The 26,508-nt window shown below is 51.2% G+C and overlaps 2 protein-coding genes and 1 long non-coding RNA gene across 5 annotated transcripts in view; 1 reads left to right on the top strand and 2 right to left on the bottom strand.

The window, feature by feature from the left end:
* Positions 1-11: 11 nt before the first annotated feature.
* Positions 12-2,236, bottom strand: LOC100482926 (glutathione S-transferase alpha I). Its single transcript, XM_034654040.1, is given in 6 exon segments — positions 12-724; positions 824-854; positions 856-906; positions 1,186-1,250; positions 1,699-1,774; positions 2,098-2,236. Coding segments are annotated over 6 exon segments (813 nt in total). The 5' UTR covers positions 2,134-2,236; the 3' UTR covers positions 12-170.
* Positions 1,710-9,019, top strand: LOC109489625. Its single transcript, XR_002142674.2, has 3 exons — positions 1,710-1,797; positions 5,020-5,155; positions 8,694-9,019. It is a non-coding gene; the product is annotated as an uncharacterized LOC109489625 (long non-coding RNA).
* A 16,132-nt stretch (positions 9,020-25,151) lies between these two features.
* The window catches only part of AMPD2 (adenosine monophosphate deaminase 2), an 11,844-nt gene continuing 10,487 nt past the window's right edge, over positions 25,152-26,508 (bottom strand). For 2 of the 3 annotated variants that reach the window (XM_019799660.2, XM_019799663.2), the window contains exons 17-18: positions 26,337-26,447; positions 25,152-26,192 (exon numbers count right to left, since the gene is read on the bottom strand). In XM_019799660.2, coding sequence (XP_019655219.1) covers positions 25,983-26,192; positions 26,337-26,447 — 321 coding nt within the window. In that variant the 3' untranslated portion in view covers positions 25,152-25,982. The remainder of the gene's footprint in view (positions 26,193-26,336; positions 26,448-26,508) is intronic. The other variant, XR_004623348.1, reaches the window with a different exon arrangement.

The raw sequence follows: 26,508 nt of genomic DNA, 5'->3' as shown, positions 1-26,508 counted from the left end.
GGGTCATTGCCCAGGCGATGATTTATCCAAGCTCTGTTCAGCCCATCACACAGTCCATCTGTCAGAGGCTGTGGAAGCAGAGAACACCACCTCGCTGGCCCTGAATCTGTCACCACTCATCTCTAAGAGGCAAGGAAACACACAAGTGACATGGCCTGGGGAAAGAAATCCTAAGTTCTACCTAGTAGGGCACAGATAGGATTGGTCACTTGAGTAGTATCTGGAAAGATGTAGAATTTGAGAAACGGAGAGGAAGGAGGAGGTACAAATCCCTGGGTCGGCCCCGTGCACTCTGCTGGGCAGATGTGCTTGGGCCGGGGGGTGTCAGGAAGACCGTGCTGAGCAAACAAGGCAAACACACTGTCCAGGAACTGAATTTCCAATAAAGTTGTAATGCTCAGGAGACTTGGGCTCCAATATGTACAGGCCAACTCTGACTTAAGATTAGTAGGAACCGAGGCGGAGTTTTCACCCCATGCATTCTCACTCTGGTGACAGTACAGGGTCGGGGGGTCAGCATCTCCACTGGGTCCAAATGGCAAGTAAATACAAAGTAGAGGGGACACAAGACTCCAGTGTCCTGTCCAAAACCTGTCCATCCCGTCCGCCGGCAGGGGACTCACAAAGTCGGGGCTGTAGCAGACCCTGGCCAGCTCATTAGAGGTGTCCATAGCTTGGTTCTCCAAAATGTCCACGCGAATCTTCTCCTCTTCTGTCTCCCCACCTACGGCCCACACAGCAGAGACTCACCCTCAGTGTCCCACCGCAGGCAAGCTCAGGGGAACCACCACTGTTCCCTGCATCCCACCCCAGCCCCACTCACATAGGTTGTGTTTGCGAGCAATGTAGCGAAGGGATGGCATTGCTCTGGGTGACCTTGTGAGCCCCATCAATTAAGTAGGGCAGCTGTTAAGGCAACAGGGCAGGTGGGTTGGCCACAGGCCCCCAGCACCCCCTCCCTTGAACAAGGGCGTTCCCCGTGCCTGGCTCATGGTAGGCACTAATCAAACCACTTAACAATGGATAAATGAGCTGGAACATAGAGCATGGGGGGCAGGCAGGGCAAGAACCAGGAAGCAGAGAAGCTAGCAGGAGGCAACAAATCCTGAAACCTCTGAGCTGGGAAAGCAGATGGAGTAGACACCCCTCTCGCTTGTCCCCGGGTCCCCCACCCCCTGCACCTACATTGGGGAAGTCCAGGCCCAGCTTGAATTTTTCATTCAGCCACTGGCTTCTGTCATAGTCGGGAGCTGTGGTGGAGAACATGGAGTGAAACAAACCTTCCCAGAGCCCACTGTCATTGGGCCTGGGGAGGGGCAGCGTGGGGCACCCACCAAGGATCAGTGGTAAAGCTCCCCAAAAGGTGGATCTGGAATCTGGAACACTAAGTCTCACATTCCAAGTTTGGGGGCAAAGAATGCTTGTAAGGCTCTGGAAGGTGCCTGAATAAGCTTACACACCGTTTATGCAAGCCCTAAGGGGAGCCCATCCCAATGACTGATACAGGGGCTCCAGCAACCCCCTCTCATGTCCTGCCTCCTAAGGCCAGCTGCACCTCAAAGGAGATAGGGAAGGGCAGGCCCTGCTCCAGCTGGTGGAGGGCAGCTGCGTGAGCAGCACGTGGCCAGGGCAAGGGTTGCTGGGTACCAGATCAACAGGAATAGGGCAAAAGTCAGAATGCGACGTGGATGCCATTACCGTCCCCCATCGTGTACTTCTTTTCCTCATAGTATGAGTCCGTGTACTCCAGGAGCAGACGGATGGCGTGAGCCAGCTGGGAAGACGCCCAAGCCAGAGGTAAGAGATGAGGTCCTGCCTGGTGCCTTTCTCTGCAGCAGGTAACCGCACTGACCCCAGGACCCCCACCCGCGGGCACATGCAGACACATGCATGGGCACCCCCTCCGCACCTCTGCCCACAAACACACACACACAGAGACTCAGAAACACGCCCACCTGAGAAGGACAGACCGCTGTGAAGGGCTGAACTGCAGCCAGCCCTGAGCAGGAACATTCTGGTAGTATTGGTGCCTACCGCGGCGCATTTCCTGCCCCCGTGTGTCTCCTTCCCACCCAGCCCGGCGGCCCCCTCGCTCACCCCGCGGATATCCCAGTAACCCAAGATCATGGCCATGGTCAGCGAGCGTTTCGCGGTCTTAGGGTAAGGCCTAGACCGAACTGGGCGGCAAGTTCGTCCGGGTGTGGGCCGGCCTGGGGCGGGGCCTGATTGCGCCCCAGGCCCCGCCTGCGCCCCGCCCCTGCTAGCTTCCGCCGCCAGATGCTCCAACCCGGAGCGACGCGCCGGTAGACACGGTCTGCCCCGCATCCGCGGGGTACAGGAGGGGCGTCCTGGGGGAGGGCCTCCTGGCCTCGGGCGCCCCTGGTTCCCCGCCAGCCCGCGGCTCCCGGTGCCGTCCAGAGCTCTCTCTCCAGGTCTGGGAGCCGGCAGGGCGCTCAGAGACGAGCCTGAATCGCAGAAAGCGCACACCCTTCACCCTCCTCTTCTCCCTGAGCATCACTCCGCCTCGCCCCTGCGCTGCCCAGATCCCAGGGACCAGACAGCCTCTGGCTGCCAAGCTAGAGCCAAAGAGCCGCGTCCCTAAACCGGGAGTTTCAAGCAGCGCCTGTCCCGGGGGAGCCCAGGACTCAGGCCAGTCTGAAAATTCCTCCCAGGACGGCCTTGGAGAACAGACCATCGGTGGGTGGGAACTCCCGCCCAGGACAAGGGCCAGAGAAAAGGACACCTGTTTCCGTCATGGCCTGTGGAGGCCTCAGCCCTTCTGTCCCGTGGCTGAGACCCCTTAGCTCAAGTGGAAATGAATCAATGACTAAGTTGTGAATCTAAATCCAGAACCAGTCCCAGCAAAGGGCAGGGTTATGAGGTGCAGTCCCAGAGATGTCCTGCCAGTCAGCTAGATGTCCCCACGTGGCCAGGACCACAGTCAGGCTGGCCCCCAGCAGACCCTCAGCCTTCTAGTCCATGCATTCCAGCCTGACGCTGGCTTCCCACCCACATGGGCTTTTCTGTAGCTCAGGCAGGCTCAGGTGTCCTCTCAGGTTCTTCTGTGACCTGTGATCTGTGACAACAACGTCCTACCTGCCAACTTTCTTCTTGGAAACCAGGAGATTATTTCAAACTAGGCGAGTGGGACAGAGCTTGGCCTGTGGCTTGTTTCCCTTTGTATAAAGGGAAGGCTTTGTGGATGTGTGAACACAGAAGAAGGGAGGGTTCTGTAGAATATAAAAAGGATTTAGGTGAGGGAGGTCTATGCCAGACAAGTTGGGCTATACTGATCCAGGCCCCCTGTGTTCTGTAAACGTGTGGCTATGCCCTTGATTGTCCCTTTGTTGAAAGTCCCAACTCTGTTAGCCATTCATTCAACAAACATTTCGGTACGTCTATGTGCTGGGCTCTGTGTTTGACTCTCAGCATGCAAAGAAAACATCCCAACCCTCAAGAAACCTGTGCTTTCGAACTGTGCTCTGCAAGGTGGCAGCCGCCAGCCACGTGTGGACAACTGAGAGCTTGAGATGTGGCTGGTGCAACTGACGAACTCAACTCTTTGTTTCATTGCATTGTAATGAGTTTAATTTTTAAAACTGATATCACTTTGGTTATCGAAAAACATTTAGGTGTGTTTGGGACATGCTGCGTATGTGAATCAACTTTTTTAACTGTAAATGTTTTGAAACCTAGAAACAGGTGAAATATTTCCAGTGACCATGTAGGGTCCAAATTGAGATATGCCCTAAGTATAAAATAGACATCGCATTTCAAAGACTTAAGGGTAGAGGGAAGGGGGAGGCTTGTAAAATATTTCATCAATAATTTTTACATTGATTTCCAGGTAGAAATTATAATATTTTGGATATATTGGATTAAATAAAATATATTATTAAAATTACTTTCTCTTTATTTTCCCTTAGTACTTGTTAATGTGGCTACTAGAACACTTAAAGTTAGACAGGTAGCCAGCGTATTTCCACTACACGGTGTTGGTCTAGGGCATCAGGAGATCAGCCAGGAGCCACCTGGTATGGTGGTGCTGGGAGGAAGCCCTGGGGTGTTGTGGAAACTCCAGGAATAACAGAGATGAGGAACAGGGTTCATAAAATGCAGCTACTTGGAGTTTAAGTCTGGGCTACTGGGCCCTGGGAAAATATGGATCCTTTATGGAGTATGAAAAGAACATAGCACATCAACTCTAAGAGGCACTGTCCCCCCACATTCTAACACTAACATCATCCAATCAAGTGATTTCAGGATCAGGATGTCTTACAATCCACGGTCGTAGTCTGTGGTCTACAGCATTGTAGTCATACTGTGGGGTTCTTTACCTTTCTTATTTGTGCATAAAACAATCGCGCATCTTGCAGTCGATGGACTAGAGTCTGTATGCTCTTGTCCTCGGAGACAGCTTTCATGTCTCAGTCCATTTCTCAGAGCAGACTTGTTGCACATTAATATTTTGTTATGCAAAGCGTAAGTAAGATCTAGAAGAACACTCCAGTGCAGCCACAGGACAGCCCTGGTTCCTTTCGTGAACCACAGGGCCACCGTGGTCTCAGGGACACCAATCCAGGGTAGCGACAGCAGGCTGTGTCCCATGTACCGTGAGGAAGGTAGCTGTGCCCCGTCCCTCGCCCATACCTGGTGGCTACTTGCTCAATCCCTTCACACCAAATAGAGGGGCCTTCCTTGCCATTGGAAAATAAGGATTCTACTACCTACCATACTTCCCAAGGTGGCTATTCAGATCAAGTGACAGATCTACGAGCCCTAAAGAGCTAATACCCGATTACACCATAAACGCAGACAGAAAGCTGCTGTTAAATGGGTTAGACAAGAACAAGAAGATGGAAACTATATCAGGAAGACATGGACAATCCCTGGCTGGCTCTTCAGGCATGCGCCCTGGGGGGGGGGGTTGCTTAACTCTTATTTAAAAAAAAAATCATCAGTCTTTCCCTAGCTCTGGTGACTTCAAAGCAGTAACTTTCAGCCCTTTCTGCACATTAGAATCGGCTGGAGAACGTTTTCAACCTTACGGATGCCCGAAGCCTGTCACAGACCAATGAGCCGGAGCCCTAAGCACGGGGGCCTCTGCTGTCTCCAAAGCTCACCGGGGGAGCCCCTTGCGGACCAGGGCGATGCTGTAGGTGCCACCTCCTCGGCGGACACAGAGTAGCGGCCGCCAGGGTTTTGTCAGAAGACGGAAGTCTAAACTCTGCCACTTGGCACTTAGCAAATGCTCAGCTTCAAGGAGTGCTATTCCTGAAATTATTGATTTCTGCAGCCTGTCCAATCCTTGAGATACATGAAATTCTAACCCTGGGTTAAAACAGATTTTTCGAAAGTCAGTCTTTAGGCCACACTTAAAAAAGAATAAATTGTGCTAAGATAACCCATAACATAAAAGTCTCCATCTCAACCGAAACCACACTTTGGGGGCAAGTCAGGGGATGGCTTTCACCGAGCAGAGCTCTGGCATTTTGACACCTGCCTGCCGTGTTGGGGGACCCTGGGGAGAATCCCTGTTATGGGACCTGAGCTTTGAGCCTCTCCGACATCTCTACAAACCGAGCCAGCAGAAGGGACTAGCGGCCCCTGGCTTCCGCGAATGGCTCTTACAAAAGATACTCTGATACCTGTGTGCCCTTCCCAGATTGTTTATTCTTGATCCTTGACAAAGAGAGAACCTCAAGTATTTTAAGAACCCCTTGCTTTTCTTGGGGTTCCCATCAGAGAAGCGGGAGAAAGCTGGGGCTCTGAGGCCAGGAAGAAGGGAGGGAATCTTGACGGGCTGTCACCTGCGGGTGACACGGGGCCTTTCCTGAGGAAGGCACTAGGTCCTCCACCTCAGCAAGCTGCCCACAGGGTCCCAGGGAGGCCCGGAAACAGATAACGGGCATTCCCCAAAGCCCCATGGGTGGATGGGGCCAGACAGGGGATCACCCACGCAGGGGACGAACGGCTTCTTCAGGGAGGCGGGCAGTGAAGGGGGGGCAGAGCCCTTTGTGGCAGGGAGCCCTGTGATGTCTACAGCCAGGAAAGGGGACTGTCCTTATTGTGCTGGATTCTAAAACACTTTCTTAGAAGGCTGTCGTAAAAGACAGTCCCTTGAAACCTGTCATTGGATTTTCCCTTGTGGATAATATGTTTGGTGTTCACTACATTCAATGGGGTCCTGCAGGAAACATTCTTCTAAGGGGTCATTCCTGGAACAGGGTGGCTTTCCCCAAGCCACTGGTTTGCTTTTTTTATTTTTATTTTTTATAGGCACAGAATTGCCTAGCAAATTGTACTTCATTCTCTCCTTGAGTTCTAGGCAGGTCACAGCCAAATTCTGTCATCTGGAAAGAATACGGGATCACATGATGTTCATTCTGTGTAAATCGGGCCTCTGACTCAGTGCTGTTTCTCGTCTTTTTATTTCATTTTTCCCCTGATTAACTCACTTTCTACAATTTTGTATATCTTTTTATAAGACTCTTGGGGAAAGACAAGAGAGAGAGAGAGACCAGAGTAGGAGAGAGACAGTCATGGGCTCTGAGAAGGACAATTATTGTAAAAGAAAGCAACAACCTGAACAACATTCACCGTCAGACACAGCGTTGCTTTAATATCTGGACCGAGAATTTTAAATGACCCTGATGGACACTGTCACTGCCCTCCAGCCAAAGACCACCAGGAACACAGGGGAGCAGGAAGTTGGGTTCATCGGTCCTTGAAGCCAGGGAGAACACGCAGAGAGCCACAGTGTCTCAGGCAGAGAGTGTGGGAAACACCTCCTCAGAGGATCCAGGTTCTGCTTGGGTGAAGTGGGGACCGAGGTGGGGCGGGGGGCTCACTCTAGATTGGATGCTGTCAGAAAGTTGGAGAGAATTCTGTGCTTGGATATTTTGTCACAGTGCCATTTTGTTTGTGATTAGGTAAAATCATAAAATGGTCTTGTTTTGTTTTTTTGTGGTCTCAGAGTAACGGTACAAATTCCAGTTATCAAATAACTATGTCGCGAGGATGAAAAGTACAGCATAGGGAACAGGGTCAGTAACATTGTAATAATGTATGGTGACAGCTGGTACCTATGCTTCTCCTGGTGAGCCTTTCCTGCTGTGTACTAAATGTCAGATCACTGCGTTGTACGCTGAGACTAATGTAATCTTGTATGTTGACTATACTTTAATTTTTAAAAATAAATAAACAAATGAGAGGAGAACAGGGTCCTACTGGATCTGAGCAGCTTGCAACAACACTGAGGTCTACACTCCATGCACACTCTTCTGAGACATCAGGGGCTACTTTCTTTCTTTCTTAGTCTCCCACTCCACCTTTGCGCCAATAACAAAGTCAGACCCCAAGACATTAATTCATGAAATCCAGATTTCTCCCAATGCTGACATTTTCCTAAGGTCAGAAAAGTGTGCATGGAGCATAATTTATAGTTAAACCAGAGCCCATCTTTTCTTCTCCCTCAATTATGGGATGAGTCAGTCATTGAACTATCAATGTGGCAGTGGCTGTGCAGTAACATTTAAGGGCGTGAGACGTTGGCCAATTGTAAAATAGGCCATAAACAAAAACAAAATGACTATTAGTCCTGGTAATAGGGCTCCAAGCCCAAAGGTGAAGTGCTGACTTCCTTTTCATGGAAGCAAAATAATTAAGTCATCCTCTTTTTAATAGGATTGATGTGATTTGTTTTTGAATTGACATAAATTGAATCAGAATGTTAATCTCGATCCAAAGTCTTGAGCAGAAGCTGTTCACTTCTGCAGTAGCATCTTCTAGAAGATGCCTTCAAATCTCAGTTTAAGATTTCCAATAGAAGGGATGTCCGGTCCTCAGGAGAAAGTGTTGTAAATCGTTAGAGCAGGTAAATATTAACCTAAGGATCAATACTTTACAATTCTATTGTTGGGTCAGTTAACAGGATATGTTAAGATCATCGGTATCTTTTCCAGAACAGGAAGTCTCCTGTTGTTGATCATAGGCGAGTGGTTTGCAAAGGCAACTCAGACCTGTTAATGATAAAGCTAGAGTTACTGTCTGAGTCCCTTGTAAAACGTAATCCTGTTTCGATCACATCCCATAAGAGGGTAGAATCTAAGATTGGGGGGCGGGATTTTCAAACACATGGACCAACCTCTTATTAATTTATGAGAATATAACCTTTGAGGTGGGGGAATGGGATAGACTGGTGATGGGTAGTAAGGAGGGCACGTATTGCATGGTACACTGAGTGTTATACGCAACTAATGAATCATCGAACTTCATCGGAAACCGGGGATGTACTGTATGGTGACTAACATAATATAATAAAAAAATCATTAAAATAAATAAATAAAAAGAATATAACCTTTGACTCCCAGAGGGGGTTGATCATATACACATCAAAGCTAATGGTAATATTTTAGGCCATGGAAATTTAAGGAAGCTTTGTTAATTTCAGCTTTTAGGAATCCATTCGTTCTATTTTTCCTAAGGACTATGGATGACAAGATTTCCAAAAATTTGGGGTAAAAGGCAAACTTTATAGAGTTCCTTAATTACAGTACCAGTAAAATGAGTGTCTGTCATTATTAGAGAGACAAGTGGAAATTTCTCAGAGTGGGAGACAAAATTAAGCTTTTTTTTTTTGCTTTTTTTTTTTTTTTTTTTTTTTTTTNTTTTTTTTTTTTTTTTTGCTGCAGTTAGAACCATAGCTCCCTGGCAAGGAAAATCTTCAATCTTCTCTGAAAAGAAAACAGAAAATAACCCAAACATGTTTATAATCCACTGCAAGAGCGACTGTACAAAGTTCATCTGCAAGTATGAAGGGCTCTCAAGACTGCAGTTTTTGTTTGCATCCTGCCTTGCCGTGACATTTGAAGACATGGTCAGCAGCGTGACACATCTTGGCAAGACTTCCATAGTACCCCGCTGATGTTGGTTGAATACCGTCGCTGGGAAAGCTCTCCTCTCACAAGGAATATCATGAAGTATCCTTACTAAACTCCACTTAAAAGTCTTTGGTCTTGGGGCGCCTGGGTGGCACAGCGGTTAAGCGTCTGCCTTCGGCTCAGGGCGTGATCCCGGCATTATGGGATTGAGCCCCACATCAGGCTCCTCTGCTATGAGCCTGCTTCTTCCTCTCCCACTCCCCCTACTTGTGTTCCCTCTCTCGCTGGCTGTCTCTATCTCTGTTGAATAAATAAATAAAATCTTTAAAAAAAAAAGTCTTTGGTCTTCCATACCAGCCATTGTGAGAGCTCCAAATTCAAACCTATGCAACTTTTCCCACTGCTGAATTTTTCCACTTTCCAATCGTCCAAATCAGGGATTTGTCTATGATGGTTAAAAATAGCCTCTTTGTTGGGGAGCCTGGGTGGCTCAGTCAGCGAAGCATCTGACTCTTGATCTCAGTTCAGGTCCTCAGGGTCATGAGTTCAAGCCCCACATTGGGTTCCACACTGGGTGTGGAACCTACTTGAATAAATAAATATATATATTTTTAAAAATTGCTATGAGAGTGGATCTTAAATGTCACCAGGGGACACTTAAGTGTGTCAGTCAGGTAAGTGTCTGACTCTTGATTTTGGCTCAGGTCACGATCTCAGGGTCATGAGATGGAGCCCCATGTCAGGCTCCGCACTCAGCGTGAAGTCTGCTTCTCCTTCTCCATCTGCTCCTCCCCTTCTCTCTCTCTCTCTTTCTCAAATAAAAAAAAAATGTTCTCAGCACACACAGAAAAAAATGGTAACTATGTGAGACGATGGAGGTGTTAATTCACCTTATTGTGGCAACCATTTCACAATATATATCTGTAACAAATCATCACACTGTGCACCTTAAAATTCCACAACGTTATGCATCAGGTATGTCTCCGTGAAGCTGCAGGGAAGAATCCCAAGTAGGCCTCCTGAGTGCGTTAGTTCTTTCCACAGTATCGGCACTGTGATTCTAGAAACATCCTTTTCTTTCTTCTTCATACAGCCCCAAGTAAAGAAACCCAGCAACGTGGAAGACCAGCCTGTCAACCGAGGCTGTGTGCGTCAGAACCATTGACCTATTGGGAAGAGCCTGGTCAGACGCCATCCATCACCTCCATTTCTCACATCCACACTAAACATGCAGAATAGTCCAGAAGGACTCCTGACTGTGTGTGAAGGCTGACACCCAGGAAGTCAAGTTCCCTTCAGCACCCTGTTGTCCTGGAAAACCAGAGTGTGCAGTACTTGTGAACCAGACCCTTTCTTGCTACGCTCTTTGTGAAATTGGGAAATTGATAGCAGGGGAATCTAAGTGCCCCAAAGGTACTTTGTCTGAGTTCTACAAACATCAACAGACAGCCCAGGTAGGAAGAACTCCAAGCAAGCAGATCACAAGAAGGAGAAGAAACTGGTCAGAGCTTGGTGAAAACAGGCAAGAGGAAGAGGGGGAATGTGGAGGCAGCTTCTCGCCGTGACCTGAGTTTGAATCCTGGCTTTGCCCTTTACCATCCGGGCCGTCTGGGGTGAGTTACTGAAACTCTGTGCACCTGAAAACTTGTAAAACTCAGCAGTGACCAAAATAGACAAAGTTCAGCCTTTACGGAGCTTTGATTCAGTGGGAGTTGTTTGGGGGATTAAATCTGCTAAGAAGCACTTAGAAGCAGCCCCTTGTCACAGTAAATGTTCAATAAATGTGTGCCCTCTTCTGCCAGCACCTGGCTCTGGGCCCTCTGGCTGCGGGACGCCCAGCAGCTGTGAGCGTATCTGGGCGTAGGGGCTCTCATCCAAGGTCCCTCGAGGCTCTGCTGTTCTCTGAGATTTGATCCCACATTTGGCTGTGGACCTTACACCTAATACCTCTGAGAACAGCACTGCCTCTGCCCAGACAGAGAAGTCCGCTCTTCAAATGGGCAGAGGTTGGAAATGGGCTTGCTCCTGCTCTCTGCCTGATGGTGCGGAAACCTAGCACCAAGGGGCCACCCACTCTCCCTAGCACCCTGGGGTATCCCCTTCCCCTGGCCCCTGCTCCTGGACCCCCCTGCTTCTGGCAGCCAATTTAAGTGTGGCCAAGTTGTTTAGGAAAGGACACTGTTCCTCTTGAAAGAAGGGGCCCACTTGCATTTACTAAAAATCCCAGCCAGTGATTACTGAGTGCCCGTTACATGTCTACTACACATGCTTTCTCACTGAATTCTCAAAACAGCTTTTTGAATTACGTATTTCTTCCCCCATTTTATTGACGATGAAGCTGAGGCCCAGAGAAATGAAGTAAGCTGCCCGAGGACACACAGAAAGTCACCAAGGAACTTTCGGACTGGCTCTACTGAGGGCACCACACTGCCCACAAAAGGCTGTAGAGTGAAACCACAGGACAGGAAGGATCCAGCAACAATCCAAGACTGTTTCCAAACCCCGTGGGAGCCGACACTAGACAGACTTGGCAAGTCCGCTCAGAGGCCCTCACGTGCCGGGCACCGTGGACGTTTCTTAGATGGCTTCGCGTTCTTTGTGCTCGTTATCGGCAAGAAAGAAACTCAACTTCCCAAGGCCAGAATATTCCAATGTAACATAGATCTTATAAACACTTCAAGGGGTGTAAACACGGCAACAGATATGCCAGAGAGAGACCATGAGCCAGAAAGAATGTGCTGGAAAGCTTCAGAACAGTGCACCAGAGGTGGAAAACATCATTGAGTTGCAAGAGGCCCCTTGTATTAAACTTCTGGGCTTTGGGATAATTTGAGAAGATTAGTGGCGTTCTGAAGACAAAGAAATAACAAAGAAAGTATGCAGAGAAAGGGTGGGGCCAGGTGGGCAAGGCAGTGAGCTGGATCTAGCAGGAGCACAAAGCAGGGTATAGGCTGGGCCCCAGGACGCTGGCCAGTGCCTGGCGTGCACTCAGGAGGTCTGACCTGGAGCAGGGGAGAAGCAGGATCTCCAGGCGGCAGGGGTGGTGGTGGTGCCGGCCGCGTGGTTCAGGAGGCTCTGTTTCGGGTGGAGCATCAGGGGTCAGGGACGCCCCAGAGGAGGGGCCAGGGGCGCTGGGGTCTCACTGGGCGATCTGAGACTCCAGGCTGACCTCAGCCTGGCGGAGACGTGCCGCATTAAACATGAAGCAGAGGTCATGCGGGCTCATGCCGAAGGGGTTGGGAGGGAAGGAAAAGCTGTGGCTTCGTAGCATGGAGGGGTCAGGACACACCTCCGATTCGCAGGTCCCCTGAACCTTCAGCTAGGAGACCACCCCCCACCCACCAGCTGCTGGGTCGGAGCCTTCTCAGGCTGGGCGGGCATCTCGCCCTGGCCGGGCCCTGAAGGCGGAGGCAAGGCCATTGGTGCAGCAGTTGGGGGTGGCTGGGCCCAGAAATGTCTGCTCTCCCCTCGGAGCTCACCCCCTTCACCACAGAAGGTGCAGTAACCCCTTTACTCTGGAGGGGGTGCCGGCTAGAGAAGGACAGGCCAGGAGGAATCGTCTGGCTTCGGGCCAGCGACGCGAGAAGGCTGGGGAATCGCGACACATTCCGTGTTTCGTAGGCTGCGCGGTTACCAGGAAATGGCAAGTTGAAGCCACTAGTCCTCTGTAGGGCCTAAGTCGTCGCCTGGGCAGGACAGCTTCAGCAGCGCCCCCTGGTGGCCGAATGTGCAGTTCCCCGGCGGGGAAAGGCCGCGCGGCCGCCCTGCGGGCTCCGGGGAGGGGCGTGCCTGGGGCCGCGCGACGGGGACAGCCCTTTGGGCGCCACCTCGAAACTGCTGCTCTTTGGGTTTTTCGGGTTCTCTGGCCAGGTACATAAGCCTCACCACCGCCCCCCACCCCGCACTCCAGGGTTGGCAGGGAGACGCGGCCTCCCTGGTGCGACCCTAGTAAGTGGCACTGTCCTTTATTGATCAGCTGAAGGCAAGCCCCTCTGCGCAAGCTGTTTCACTCTCTCCCATCTCCCATGAGGTGGAGAGTAGTACTAGCCTCTTTTACTGCTTGTTTCTCCTCCCTTGGTTTTTTCTATCGAGGTGAAATGCACATAACATCACACTAAATGTTTTAAAGCAAGCAGTTCAGTGGCAGCCGGTGCATTCAGTGTTGTGCGACCACCACCTCTAAGTAGTTCCAAAACATTTTTATGGCCCCGGATGGAACCCCACACCCATTAAGCAGTGCGTTGTCCCCCATCAGCCCCCTTCCTCCAACCCTGGCAACCACCAACCTGCACTCTGTCTCTTCGAATTTACATATTCTGGATATTTCATATAAATGGAGTCATAGCCGACCTTTTGTGTCTGGCTTCTTCCTCTTAGCATAATGCTTCCGAGGTTCCTCCAGGGAGTGGTCTGGGTCAGTGTTCCTTCCTTTTTGTGGCCGAATAGTGTTCTGTTGTGTGGATATACTGCATTTTGTTTACCCATTCACCTGTTGATGGGCATGTGGGCCCTTTTCACTTCTAGGTTATTGTAAACAGTGCTGCTATGAACACGCATGCTCATTTATGTATTTGAGTAACAATTCTCAATTCTTTGGGGCGTATCTTAGGAGTGGAGTTGCGGGGTCAGGTGGTAATTCTATGTCTCACTTCTTAAGAAACCATCACGCCATTTCCCACAGTGGCTGCACCATTCACCTTCCCACCGACAGTGGTAATAAGGGCTGCGATTTCTCCATGTCCTTCCCGACACTTGTTATTTTGTTCTGTATCTTTTATTTTAAATTATAGCCATCTGAGTGCGTGCGAAGTTATCCTGAGGCTGATTTTGTAAAGTGAGTTAACTTAATATTTAAAGAAAACTATTGGGGCGCCTGGGTGGCTCAGTTGGTTAAGCGTCTGCCTTTGGCTCAGGTCATGGTCCTGGGATCGAGCCCCATGTTGGGCTCTCTGCTCAGCGGGGAGTCTGCTTCTCCCTCTGGCCCTCTCCCCTGTCTTGTGGGCTGTCTCTCTCTCTCTCTCTTTCTCTCAAATAAATAAATAAATAAATAAATAAAATTTTTAAAAGATCCTTTAAAAAAAGAAAAGAAAGAAAACTATTAAGAAAATAATAGCATGGCATATGCGGATAGGGCAGCTGAGACGGGCAAACCCACAGCCTGTGGTCTGGAGGTAGAAAACCAGATGAGGCCTATGTGTCACTCTCCTGGGGCCCACACTGTCTCCCCTCCAGCAACCCGAGCCAAACCCAACCCTGATTCTGCAAGAGGCTGGCAAACTTCCTCTGTCTCCTGCCCCAACGTGAGCTCCAGGTCGAGGCAAATCTCTTCCAGGTCAGATGGCCTTCCTCGTGTCTCCCATCCTAAAACTGCCGAGCCCAGACCGCCTCTGCAGGCCCTACTGTGGTCCTGCGCACAAGGCTGCCCAGATATGGACCACCAGGTCTCCCAGGTCAGGTCTGCGGGGCCAGCCCCACCCTGACCTCTCCCTGAGACTTCGGTTTTTCACTTCTTACTACAGTAGAGAGTACAGAAGTTTGAAGTCTGCGGTTTGATACATTTTCATAAATTCTATGCTCTGGAGAGCCAGCACCCAGAGAGAAACAGAGCATTAGCAATGCCCCCCAACCTTCCGCAGAGGTCTGTCCTAGCCCAGGGGTAAGCACTAGTCTTCCTGCTCACAGCAGCACCGAGCGCTGCCTGGCCCTTACGTGAATGCGCTCACAGAGCATAAACCCTGTTGTGTCTGGCTTCTTCCATCAGCAGTGTCTGGGTGACCCTCCTTCACGCTGGTGTGCGTGACAGCACTTGGTTCACGTCCCTCGGCGGCCGACGTCCTCTTGGGCGGCTACGGGGGATGGGCAGCAAGCCGGCTACCCCTGTGAGCACCATGACTGGTGTGGCCGTGACATTGTGCCTAGGACCTGGGGGGCCCAGGGCACTGGCCACCCGTGTTCTGCTTTGACAGACGCGACCAGACAGGGTCCCATAGCCACGCCAACTTCCGCTCTCACCAGAACTCGGGAGAACCCCAGCGGCACGTCCTCACCGGCACTGGGGGTTAGCAAGCTTTTGCCTTTTGGCCATTTTGGTGGGCGTGGGGCCCTCGCTGTCTGAGGTCTTCATGTATGTTTCCCTGTATGTTTCATGTGTGTATTGGCCATTCAGATACCCTCTTCTGTGTGAGGCCCGGCTGAGCCCTCTGTTTATTTTCTGTTGGTTGTCTTGTCTTTTTCTTTATTCTGCCTACAAGCCCTTTATTACCTGCTCTCATTCGGTTTTTGAGAAATAGAATTTCTTAATCTTAATATCATCCATCAGGATGTCCCACATATGGAAATCTACTCAGAGGAGCTGGTAAGGCCCAGGACAGAGGCCAGCCTTCCCTTACAGTCTGAGGGATCAGCCCCCCAACCTGCCCAGCCATGATGGGCCCCTTGGCTACCTCCTTCACAGAACCCAAAGGAAGAAGGGTGGGGCCCAACAGCTAGAGCGTTGCCTCTGGAGCCAGACCTCCTGGGTTGACATCCTGGATCCAGCACTTACTAGCTGTGTCACCGTGGGAAGATCACTAAACCTCTCTGTGCCTTTATTTCATTCTCTGTAAATGGCAGTAACAATAGTGCCTACTTCACAGGACTGATCTGAGGATTAAATCAGGTCTTAACCTGCATATGTAAGTGCTCAATAAATGTTAGCCATTGTTATTACCCTTGATGGCTAAATTCAGGGCCCCAAACTCCCTGCCAGTGCTATTCCCTGAGCACCCACGGAGAGCAAAATGGAGCGGGGATCTTGAATAGCACAACCAAAGGGACAGAATGGACGTCTCCAGCCTTGTCCAGGACAAAGTGTGTGCACTTCAGCGGGCCCCCGAGCAGCTCTCCTTCTGCAGGAGCCCTGGCTTAGCCTAAGCCTTAGCTCTCGCTGGGAGGATTCATACGTGAGCCAGCCTGTCTACTGGGTTGGCGGAGTGGGGCCTCACAGGTGCCCACTACATGAGTTAGTGGGTATGGGTACCTGGAAAGGGTGCCCCAGCCCAGCCTCAGATCCCAGCCCCAGAGCCAGAAGGGGCAGACTGAAGCCAAAGGGGCCTCACGGGGTCTCAGTACCGCCACCCTGTGGACAAGTTGGACACTGCAATGGTCAGAAGCAAGTTCAGCAAGAGGCTAAAATCCAGCCTGTATTCTGCTCACCAAGGAAGTTGCCCTGGCACAGCTACAACCACCTAGAGGAAAGGATGCCCTTTTCCCTATCCAAAGATACCAGCAGGTGTGTGAACTGTCAGGGTTATGTCTGCCCAGAGGGCCCACCGTTCCCTAACTCACGCAAAGGTGACATCAGGGTGAGCATCCGCCCTGGGTTTGTGCGTGACCCAGGTGCCCAAGCTGCCTGGTGCACAGGGACAGGAGGTGGCCAAGGGGGCGCGAGAGAACCATGTTATTATTCACAGAGGAGCCCCAACGCCGGCAGGCTGCCCCGGGGAACCTCGGCACGGTCTGTGCACTCCCACAGCCGCACTACACCCCCCAGACAACTCAGTGGGCACTGAGCCTGGTTCGGCTACAGAACAGGATTGGGGGTGGAGCAGAGGGGACTGTAGCTTCTCCTAACGTATAAGCTTGTGCAGGATGCTGCTGGGACTCGCGGGCCCAACGGGGGACATCCTCTAGCAGCGGGTGCAAGAGCCAGTGGCCTCAGGGGGAATACAGAGCACGCACGGTCTCAGGCTGCTGGTGCCCACGGACTTCAGGGCCAGGCTGCCCCCTCTGTCGGGCAGGACATGCACTGATAAGAGCCCCTGGGTGATCAGGGAGCCAAAGTAGCCTTTTCCCTGCTCCCTGAGCTGTGCTCCCCAGCATGAAGCCGTGTCGACCCAAGGAAGGGGCATCTTGTTCTATAAGCCAACCTGTCTCTCCCTGGGGCACATGGGTGCAGAGAAGGAGGCCCAGAGCCAACGAGGCTGTTCAAAACCCTGCATCCAAGTCACTGCTCCAAGTCATAGGACTTCTGAAAAAATCCTTTTCTTGGTGCTCTGAGTCCCCTATTATAAGCAGGAGAGTAGCTTGCCTGTTCTGGTGTACATTTTCTGTGAGCTGAGTTAGTGGGAGTCGGTTCCTGTGGACTGGTCATCTCTGGGCGTTGTGACAGATTCAGCATCTGACCTGCAGGACCACCCCGCCCCCAGCAGCCTCTTGAACCCTATCTCCATCTTCATCTCGAGACATCTCGACCTCTGCTAGTATATTTATCCTCCCAAGGCCCCCAGTGAGGACCACAAAGGAGTCTCCCCTCCCTTCTCCTCCCCTCTTCCCACCCTGCCTCAGCACCAGCCTCCCTCCCAAGCAAATGTCTTTCCGGACTCTGGGATGTGAGGGTAATGGATCATATCCATTATCCACCATGGATGTCTAACATTTTTTAAAATTTCTGTTTGGATCCCACCTTATTTCAAAATAACTTTAGGCGGCTGGTAGGAGTAAGCACACCCCTGTCTAACTCATAAGACTGTTGTAAAAATTAAATGTGGAAAATTATCAAATACAATACAGGTGTGATGTTGTTGCTGTTTTTCTCCAAAAGGACTTAGCCCACCCTTCTCTGGCGCCCCAGTGGAGTTGCCAACGGTAACTCCAGAACTTTCCAAGTCCTCTGGGCTGAACTCAGGCGTGATGTATGATTGTCTCCTGTCCCACTGGCTTCTGCTATGGCTTCATAAGTTCCACGGACACACCAAGGGTTTTCTGTGTGCTGGTCAGTCTGCTGAGAGCTTTAAATGCAGAATTGAATATGAACTCAGTAGACTCTTGTGTCCCCAATTTTTTTTAAAGATTTTATTTATTTGCTTGAGAAAGAGCAAGCGAGCGCACGTTGTAGGGGAAGGACAGAGGGAGAGAGCAGACTCCCCGCTAAGCAGGGGGCTCCATCCCAGGACCCCTAGATCATGACCTGAGCCACCCAGGCGCCCCACCCCCATTTTATAGGTAAGAGAACTGAAGCTCAGAATTCATATAATTTACCCAAGATCTCACAGGTAACAAGTGAAAGAGCTGTGCCCTGAAACGGTGATTGTACCCCAGGGAACACGGACTCAGAGGCCTCCCTGCAGTGCGTGGATTGGGTCAGGTGTAAGGCAACAGGGGATGGGGGGTGGCTTGTGGCAATTGGACCACACAGCCACCTGGGGGCTTTCAAGTTCCCAGTCTTTTACCCGGCCATCCCAGCCACGACAGAATGGCCACTTCTGCCACACTTGGATCAAGCTCTAGTCCTAACTGCCTCCCCACAAAAGCTGCTCTCCATGCCCCCTGCCACCACCCGGGGCCTCACCACTCACAGCTGGAATGCTGCGGGAGCCTCCTCCATGGCCTTTCTGCCTCCAGCCTCTGCTCTCCGGAGCCAGACACGGTCCTTTCCCTGAGCACCCAGTCGGACAGAGACCCCGCCCCGCAGGGACACAGCCCTCGCAGGCCCACCCCAGGGACCATCATCGAGTGGAAGGAACAAGGACTTTGCAGCCAGACAGTTCTAGGTTCTAATATCAGCTCGGCTATTTGCTAGCTGCATCACCTTGGGTAAGTTTCTTCACCTCCTTGGCCCTCGGTTTTCTCTAGGAGGAGCATCAGGACGACAGCCAGCACGCAGGCCTTAGGCGCACTAAATGCATTTGTAATTGTAACAGTTCAGCCCAGTGCCAGCCCAGTAGGTGTTTACCCCGCTGGTAGACACACAAAGCGGCGGACGGGTTGGTACACTCTCCCCTTCGTGTGTCACTGCCAAACCTGGGAAGCCAGGGACGATTGTGGACTTGCCCAGCTAATAAATGGAACATTCAGGTTCCAAATCCAGGGCAAGATGGAGACCGAATCTCATCTGCAAGATGGAGACGGAAACGCCAGCTACACCCGGTCTGACGTCCACCTGGAGGAGACGCCTCGCGTGTGGCAGGAGCAGGGCTCTGAAACTGCGAGGCCTATTTAGGGAGGCAGGAGGGCCAAAGGGCCAGCTAGAGCGGAAGCTGAGCTCATCCCCAGACCCCAAGCAGGTCTGCAGGGCAGGGCCATTTTCAGCCCTTTACAGACCCTGCACCTGATTCTCAGAGCCCCCCGCCCCGCATGACAACAAACTCAAACGCACCTACATCCCTCATCAGATGTAACACTTCTTTGCCTTAAATGTAAAAGGGCTTTTGTAAATTTGCTTTTGAAATTACTTGACTATGAGTAAGTCTTTAATTTACTCTTGGCTATGATTTCTCTTCAATCATTCTGCATATCCTGGAACTCTTGCCAAAAATCCAACTTGCAGATTGTTTTCAAATATAATGACATATGTAAAGATACCAAACTTAAGGGATATTAAAGCTGACATACTGCTTTCCGAAAGCATTTGATTAAACATGCACCATTTTGATGCAGTCCATTTCATGTTTTGTAGCTCCCAAAGCTTTTCTTTTAGGGTTCTGACATTTCCTGGGCCTTAAATTCCTCCCTCAGAGCCAGGACACTTGGGGACTCCTGATCTCCAGACCAGCAGGCCGCCCTGGGACCTCCCACTGCAGAAATACCCAGCCCCGACTGGCCAGGGCATCCTAACTGGGCACCTTTATTCTCAACTTGAAAACAAAATGATTTGCCAAATGTTGGGTTAAATGTGGTTTAATACTTAAGCCTTCATTGGAGTTTCAGAGAAAATGAATTTACAAAGGAGGCAATACTTTGATGGGGCAAATGTTCTGACGTAGGGTTTGGAAATCAGGATGATTGTCATCCTAACCAAACCCTACCACCCCTCTCCCATGTGGGGAGCATAGCCAGGACCCACCTCCCCTCTCTCAAACTCCCCCAGGAAGGGCCATTTGGAAGGTGAAAGTTTTGTGACTGGCCAGGCGTAGACTTCATTGAGGGCCGGCCCTGCAGGGCAGACTGGACAATGTGGGTATTGCACTCTGGGCCTTTTATTTTATTATTATTATTGTTGTTGTTGTTGTTGTTTTGGTGGGGGCCTTTTAAAGCAGACCAGTATTTTTTTGTTTTTGATTTTCATATGCCCATCATGGGGCTCAAACTCAAGACCCTGAGATCAAGAGTTGCATGCTCTACCAACTGAGCCAGCCAGGGGCACCTAAAGCAGACCAACTGTTCGTTTGTTTTAAGATTTATTTATTTATTTGAGAGAGAGCGAGTACACGTGCACACTTGTGCATGTGCAAGTGCGGGGGAGGGGCAGAGGGAGAGGGAGAGAGAGTCTCAAGCAGACTCCGTGCTGAGTGTGGAGGCTGACGTGGGGCTCGATCTCACGACCCTGAGACCATGACCAGCACCGAAATCAAGAGTTGGATGCTGACCAATTGAGCCACCCAGGCGCCCCGCAGACCAGTTTTTTAAACTCCCTCTGCTGCCCACCATCGTTCCCCTGCAGCTCCACACAGAGGCAGAAGGCCTGGCTCTTGACCACTACGGGGGAGCGGCGGGTGCCTCCCTCACAGAGACGAGCACACACACCTGCGAAGCAGGCCATGAGGACGGCCAGGACGTGATGCCAAGAAAAGGGAAGCAGGTGGCAGGACCGCACGGGAGGCATTCGGGGAGGTAGAGGGCAGGGAAAGGACTTTAAGCTCGGTTTATATATTTTCATTCATTTCTATTGATAAGCAATAATATATATATATAATACAATTTATCATATATATAATCTTGGACCCGGTCATTTCACTCATGGGCATCCAGACTGGGGGAGTATCCGTAAAGCCTGTAAAGATAATACTAGCTACTACTTAATGAGGACTTAATATTTTATATCCAGAGATGGGATTGACTGAATGAATCCCAAATCACCCCGTGAGGACAGTGCTATTATTATCCCCATGAAATGGGTGAGGACCTAGAGGCCCAGAGAGGGGAAGTAGCTGGCCTCACGTCACACAGCCAGATAGCAGTGAAGCCAAAATGCACAAGCAGGTGGGGAGCGGCAGAGGGGGAGGGAGAGAGGATTTTAAGCAGGCTCTACGCTCACCACCTAGCCCGACTCGGCGCTCCATCTCACTACCCTGAGATCATGACCTGAGTGGAACCCAAGAGTCGGATGCCTAACCAACTGTGCCCCTCAATTTTTTCGTTATTATTTGTCATGGTGATCTGTGGTCGTTCCTGTCACTATTGTAATTGCTTGGGGGCATCACAAACCACGGCCATATAAGATGGCAATCTTAATAGATGTGTGAGTTCTGATACTCCACCCACCAGCCTTTCCCACCACGCTCCCGCTCCCTGGGCCCCCCTTCTCCCTGAGACACAACAATATTGAAATCAGTAACGACCAGCAAGGGCCTCTGAGTGTTCGAGTGAAAGGAAGAGTTGCACGTCTCACACTTTAAATCAAAAGCTAGAAATGATTAAGCTTAGCGAAGTTTGCGTGTCGAAAGCCAAGAGAGGCAGAAAGCTAGGCCTCTTTCGCCAGTTAGCAAGTTGTGCGTGCAAAGGAAAAGTTCCTGAGCCCTTGAATGATAAGCAAAACAACCTTTTAAAAAAGCAAGCAAGCAAGCAAGCGAGCAGCCTTATTGCTGATATGGAGAACGTTTAAGTGATCTGGATAAAAGATCAAACCGGCCACAACATTCCCTTAAGCCAAAGCCTCCTGCTAGGGACTAATGCAGCTGGTGACTCTAAGGGGAAGCCAGGACTCATCTATCATTCCAAAGGCCCTAGGGCCCTTGAGAATTAGCTTAAATCTACTCTGTCTGTGCTCGATCAGGGGCACAATAAAGGCTGGATGACAGCACAACTGTTTACAACATGGTTTACTGAGTATTTTAAGCCCACTATTGAGACCTGCTCAGAAAACAAGATTCCTTTCATAATACGACTGCTCGTTGGCACTGCACCTGCTCACCCAGGAGCCCTGCTGGACGTGTGCGTGAGTTCATGTGGTCTTCATGCCCACTGACCCAGCATCTACATAGCAGCCCACGGACCTAGCAGTCACTTCAGTTGTCAAATCTTATTATTTAAGAATTGCATTTCGTAAGGCTGTAGCAGCCGCAGCTAGCCATCCCTCTGATGGACCTGAGCAAAGTAAACTGAGAAGCTTCTGGAAAGGATTCACTCTCCTAGATGCCATGAAGACTATTTGTGATTCATGGGAAGAGGTTACGTATCAACACGAACGGGAGTTTGGAAGAAGTTGAATCCAGCCCTCACAGCTGACTTTGGGGGGTTCCAGACTTCAGTGGAGGAAGGAACTGCAGATACGGTGGAAATAGCAAGAGAGCCGGAAGATGAGATTGAATTGTTGCAATCTCATGATCAAACGCGAATACATGAGAAGCTGCTTCTGATGCCTGAGTAAAGCAAGTGGTTTCTTGAGATGGAATCTACTCCTGGTGAAGATTAAGTGAAGATGGTTGAGCTGACAACAGAGGGTGTAGACTAGCACAAAAACTTTGTTGATAAAGCCGCAGCGGGGGTGTGTGTGTGTGCGCGCCTGGGTGGCTCAGTTAAGCGACTCCCTCTTGATCTTGGCTCAGGTCATGATCTCGGGGTTGTGGGATCAAGCCCTGCATCCGGTTCCGTGCTCCGTGTGGAGTCTGCTTGAGATTCTCTCCCTCTCCGCCCCTTCCCCTGCTCGCACTCTCTCTCTCAATAAATAAATAAATAAAATCTTTTTTAGGGGCGCCTGGGTGGCTCAGTCGGTTAACTGTCTGTCTTCAGCTTAGGTCATGATCCCAGGGTCCTGGGATCGAGCCCCACGTCAGGCTCCCTGCTGACCTGCTTCTCCCTCTCCCTCCACCTGCAGCTCCCCCTGCTTATGCTCGTGCTCTCACTCTCTGTCAAATAAATAAATAAAATCTTTTTAAATAAAGCAGCAGGGTTTGAGAGGATTGACTCTCAATTTTGAAAGAAGTTCAATTGTGGGTAAAATGCTACCAAACAGCACTGCTTGCTACAGAGAAATGGGAGAAACTGTGGAAGGGAGAGTCAATTGAGGTGGCAAACTTCATTGCTGTCTTAGTTGAAGAAATGGCCACAGCCACCCGAGGCTACAGCAGCCACCACCCTGATCAGTCAGCAGCTACCAATGTCCAGGCAAGACCCTCCCCCAGCAAAAAGATTATGACTTGCTGAGTTCCGATGATGGTAAGCATTTTTAAACTAAGGTATGCATTGTTTTTTATATACATGCCATTTTGTTTTTTACGTCTTTTACACATAGGCTAAATTTTAGAGAGAGTGCTATTGCACACTTAATAGACTAGTATAGTGTAAACATAAGCTTTATACACACTGGGAAACCAAAAATTAATTTGACTCACTTTATCGTGATATTCGCTTTCTTGCAGTGGTCTGGAACCCACCCTGCGATCTCCCTGAGGTATGCCTGTATTTGTAAAGGACATTTTAATGAAATGTGGAAGGATGTACGTTAAAATATCTTAGGAACACAAAATTATACATATATGATCTCAACACAAAAATGTCTCTTAGAAAAGAGCTGAAAGGAATATTTACCTATGTATTTAAGATTTATAAAGGGGCCCCTGGGTGGCCCGGTCAGGAGGCTCTTGATTTCAGCTCAGCTCATGATCTCAGGGTCGTGAGATTGAGCCCCGAGTCAGGCTCCGCACCAGGCATGGAACCTGCTTAAGATTCTCTCCCCCCTTCCCTCTCTGCCCTTATCCCTACCCCTATCCCCGCACACGTGCTCTTTCTCTAAAGAAAAAATATATAAATACAAATAAAATGAATTATATAAACATATCTCAGACATGCAGGTGATCAGCAAATAGTTGTTGAAACTGGTGGATTGCAAGTGGGCTTTTTTCTTCTTCCCATTTTTCTGTAGTTCCCAAATTTCTCTAAATGAAAATTATTTTCTTTTCAGACAGGAAGAACTATTACGGCCTTACCATTGTAAAATTATTTGCTCTCAGTAAATGTTTAAAAGAGAAATTTCTGAGACACTAAAAAACCAGAAGCAAGTCATTTTTTCAAAAAGAGGGAGAGGTTGCTAAGAAACTCTTTAAGTTGGTCATGTTCTGAGGGCTGGGCCTCGGCACACACTAAGAATGTCACGCAGGATGAGAACGCGGAATGGATCCTGTTATATGGAAAAGCAGAGTTCCTTGGGCAGAGGAGGCGGGTGGGGGTGGGGAGCCCTGGGCCGTGAGCCCCCTTGCCTTCCAACCCAGGTTCTGCCACTTGCTCCTCCGGGGCTGTTTTCCAGAGCCGGAAACCGGCCAGCGTGGTACAAGCTCTTGCTTAGCATTCCGCTCTAACGTGCGGCTTTAGTGTCTGTAAGTGGCTAGAACGAATTCACGGATGACGCCTTCTGGAGGCAGATGGAGCCCTGGTCTTGGCCAGGCAGGAGCCTGGTGGTCAGCGGCCGCAGGAGGCAGTGGCATCAGGAGAGCTCCCGCCCAGGGGCGCCTGGTCAGGTGCAGATGTGTGGTCTGCCAGGGAGAGGGGGGCTGGAGCAGAGCAAGCAGATGGGAGGGGAGGAAGCCAGCCTCCTGCTCCCTCACCAGGCCCTCAATGACTCACGCTCCTGCTGTCCCAGGGCTCATTGTTTCTGAAGCGCCAGCCCATCTATCTCCCCACTCAGCAGCCACAGCTTTGACAGGCTTCTCTGCACAGCAAAGGTCACACGCCACTTTTCTCCTTTACTCGGGCAGTGCACTCCAGCAACCTCAATGCCCAGGGAGGTGGACCGGAGCCAAGCTGTTTTAAGCCTGGATTCCAATGGCACGGGCTTGCTCCCACCCTTGTAAGACAATGTGCTGGGGGGCAGGCAGATGTCCACACTGCATCTTCCCCCTATGGAATCAGAACCTCTGAGGGTAAGAACTGGAAATGGCATTTTAAACAAGTCCCCCAGAAGTCTGATGTTCCGTGTTGGAGAACCAATGGCCTCAGGTCTGCTTGTAAGTGCGGATTCCCACATCTACCCAGCTGTCCCGAGAGGCTGGCAGTGAAGAAGGAAGAGACGGAAGGGGTTGCTAGTCCTCAAACTGGTATGACAGGAATGTGCCCCAGACCTGAAGCCAAGTGTGCCCTTCAGAGGGGGCAGGCTGGATAAGGGCCTGGGGCAGCAGATGCGTCCCGGCGGGCCTCTCCTCCCACCCAGCTTCCTTAGTCCGTTTCCATGTGCACACACGTATTAGCCAAGCCCAGCCTCTCCCCTCAGGATCTGCAGTGTGTCTATCCAGTGCTCCCAGATTCACCCTCCGCCACGGCCCCCATGGCTCTCCCTCTCCCAACAGAGATCCCACCTGCCCCATTACTTAAATAATCTTTATTTCTCATGCACTAGGAAAGATGGGATTGTATGAAACACTGCATTTCACAGCAAAGGCCTCAGTCCAAAACACAACGCAGGGGACCAGGTAGATTCAGGTCTGGTCAGAACTCTGGGGACCATCGTGGGGACCCCGCCCCCAGGGCTGGTGATAGATTCAGGACCCTCCAGCTGCAGTGCCCCAGACACAACACAGGGCAGCTGCCTCCTCCCACAGAGGCACAGGAAGGTGACGCCGGCGGAGCGTGTGGACCGCAGAAAGGACAGAGGAGGCCGCAAGGCAGTGACGTGGTGGAGGCGGTGGTCCAGCGCCTCCGAGGGCGAGTCCGGACAGCCAGGGCCGAGCCTGAGCTCTCCGCCCGACAATGCTCACTACGGAGCTGCTGGAGCCCCATGCACCCCCGGCAGACAGGCACGGGCCCCACCTCCCTGCTCCCCAGCCACGCACACAACACAACTTCCGCGCAGGCGGGACCCTGAAGGCTAGAGGGGCCAGCCCCCCTCAACCGTCCCCAGCCTCTGCGGGCACTTTGACGCCCACAGGACAGCCAGGCTTCAGAGGTTGCTGGGACAGGGCCACGGGCAGGGCAGCCAGCAAACCTGGGCCATCCGGTACCATCGGAGCCAGGACAAGGGTGAAGCAGATTCTGGGCACCACTTTCCCGGAGGCGGTACAGGGACAGACACAGGTTGGAGACATGCAGGACAGAACAAAGAAGAACAGACACAGGCAGACACGACAGGGTGAGAGGAGTCTGAAGATAAAAGGTGGTCAAGGTGCCGAGAGGCGGGGCACGCGGTGGGCAGGCTCACTGAGGCCCCGGGCTTGTCGTGAGCCCGCTCTCCTCAGGGATGGTCTCCAGCATCTCACTCTGGACAGCCTGCGTGATGAGCGCCAGCTCCTGGCACAGAGTCTCATAGCGGTAGCCCACACGGATGTCCGGCACGTTCGTGCGGCGGATATCATTGCCCTCGGGGCCCTCCTTGGTGTAGTTGGGTCCCAGCCAGTGGCTCTTCACCTGCAGTGGGCAGGGCCATCAGACAGGGCCGCAGCTGGCTTTGAGGGGCCACGCCGCAGCCCTGAACCAGCAGCCCTGGGGCCGTCCCAAGCGCAGAGGAGAGGAGAGGGTGGCCCGCAGGCCCCAGGCAGGTGGGGGCAGTACCTTGTGGGAGAAGCCGCTCATGAGCACGCTGTTGCGCGCCAGCTCGCACATGTCGCAGGAGCTGAGCTTCCACACCTGAGTGGCGATGCTGTACTCCTCCATCAGCGGCTCCTGCACAGGCCAGGGGCCCTCAGAGGGGTGCGCGCAGGCCTGCCACCCAGTCCCCGCCCGC

Source organism: Ailuropoda melanoleuca, chromosome 2 (assembly GCF_002007445.2).
Source record: "Ailuropoda melanoleuca isolate Jingjing chromosome 2, ASM200744v2, whole genome shotgun sequence".
NCBI lineage: Eukaryota > Metazoa > Chordata > Mammalia > Carnivora > Ursidae > Ailuropoda > Ailuropoda melanoleuca.
Note: the sequence above shows the minus strand (reverse complement) of the source record. Positions and strands in the feature narration are given on the sequence as shown.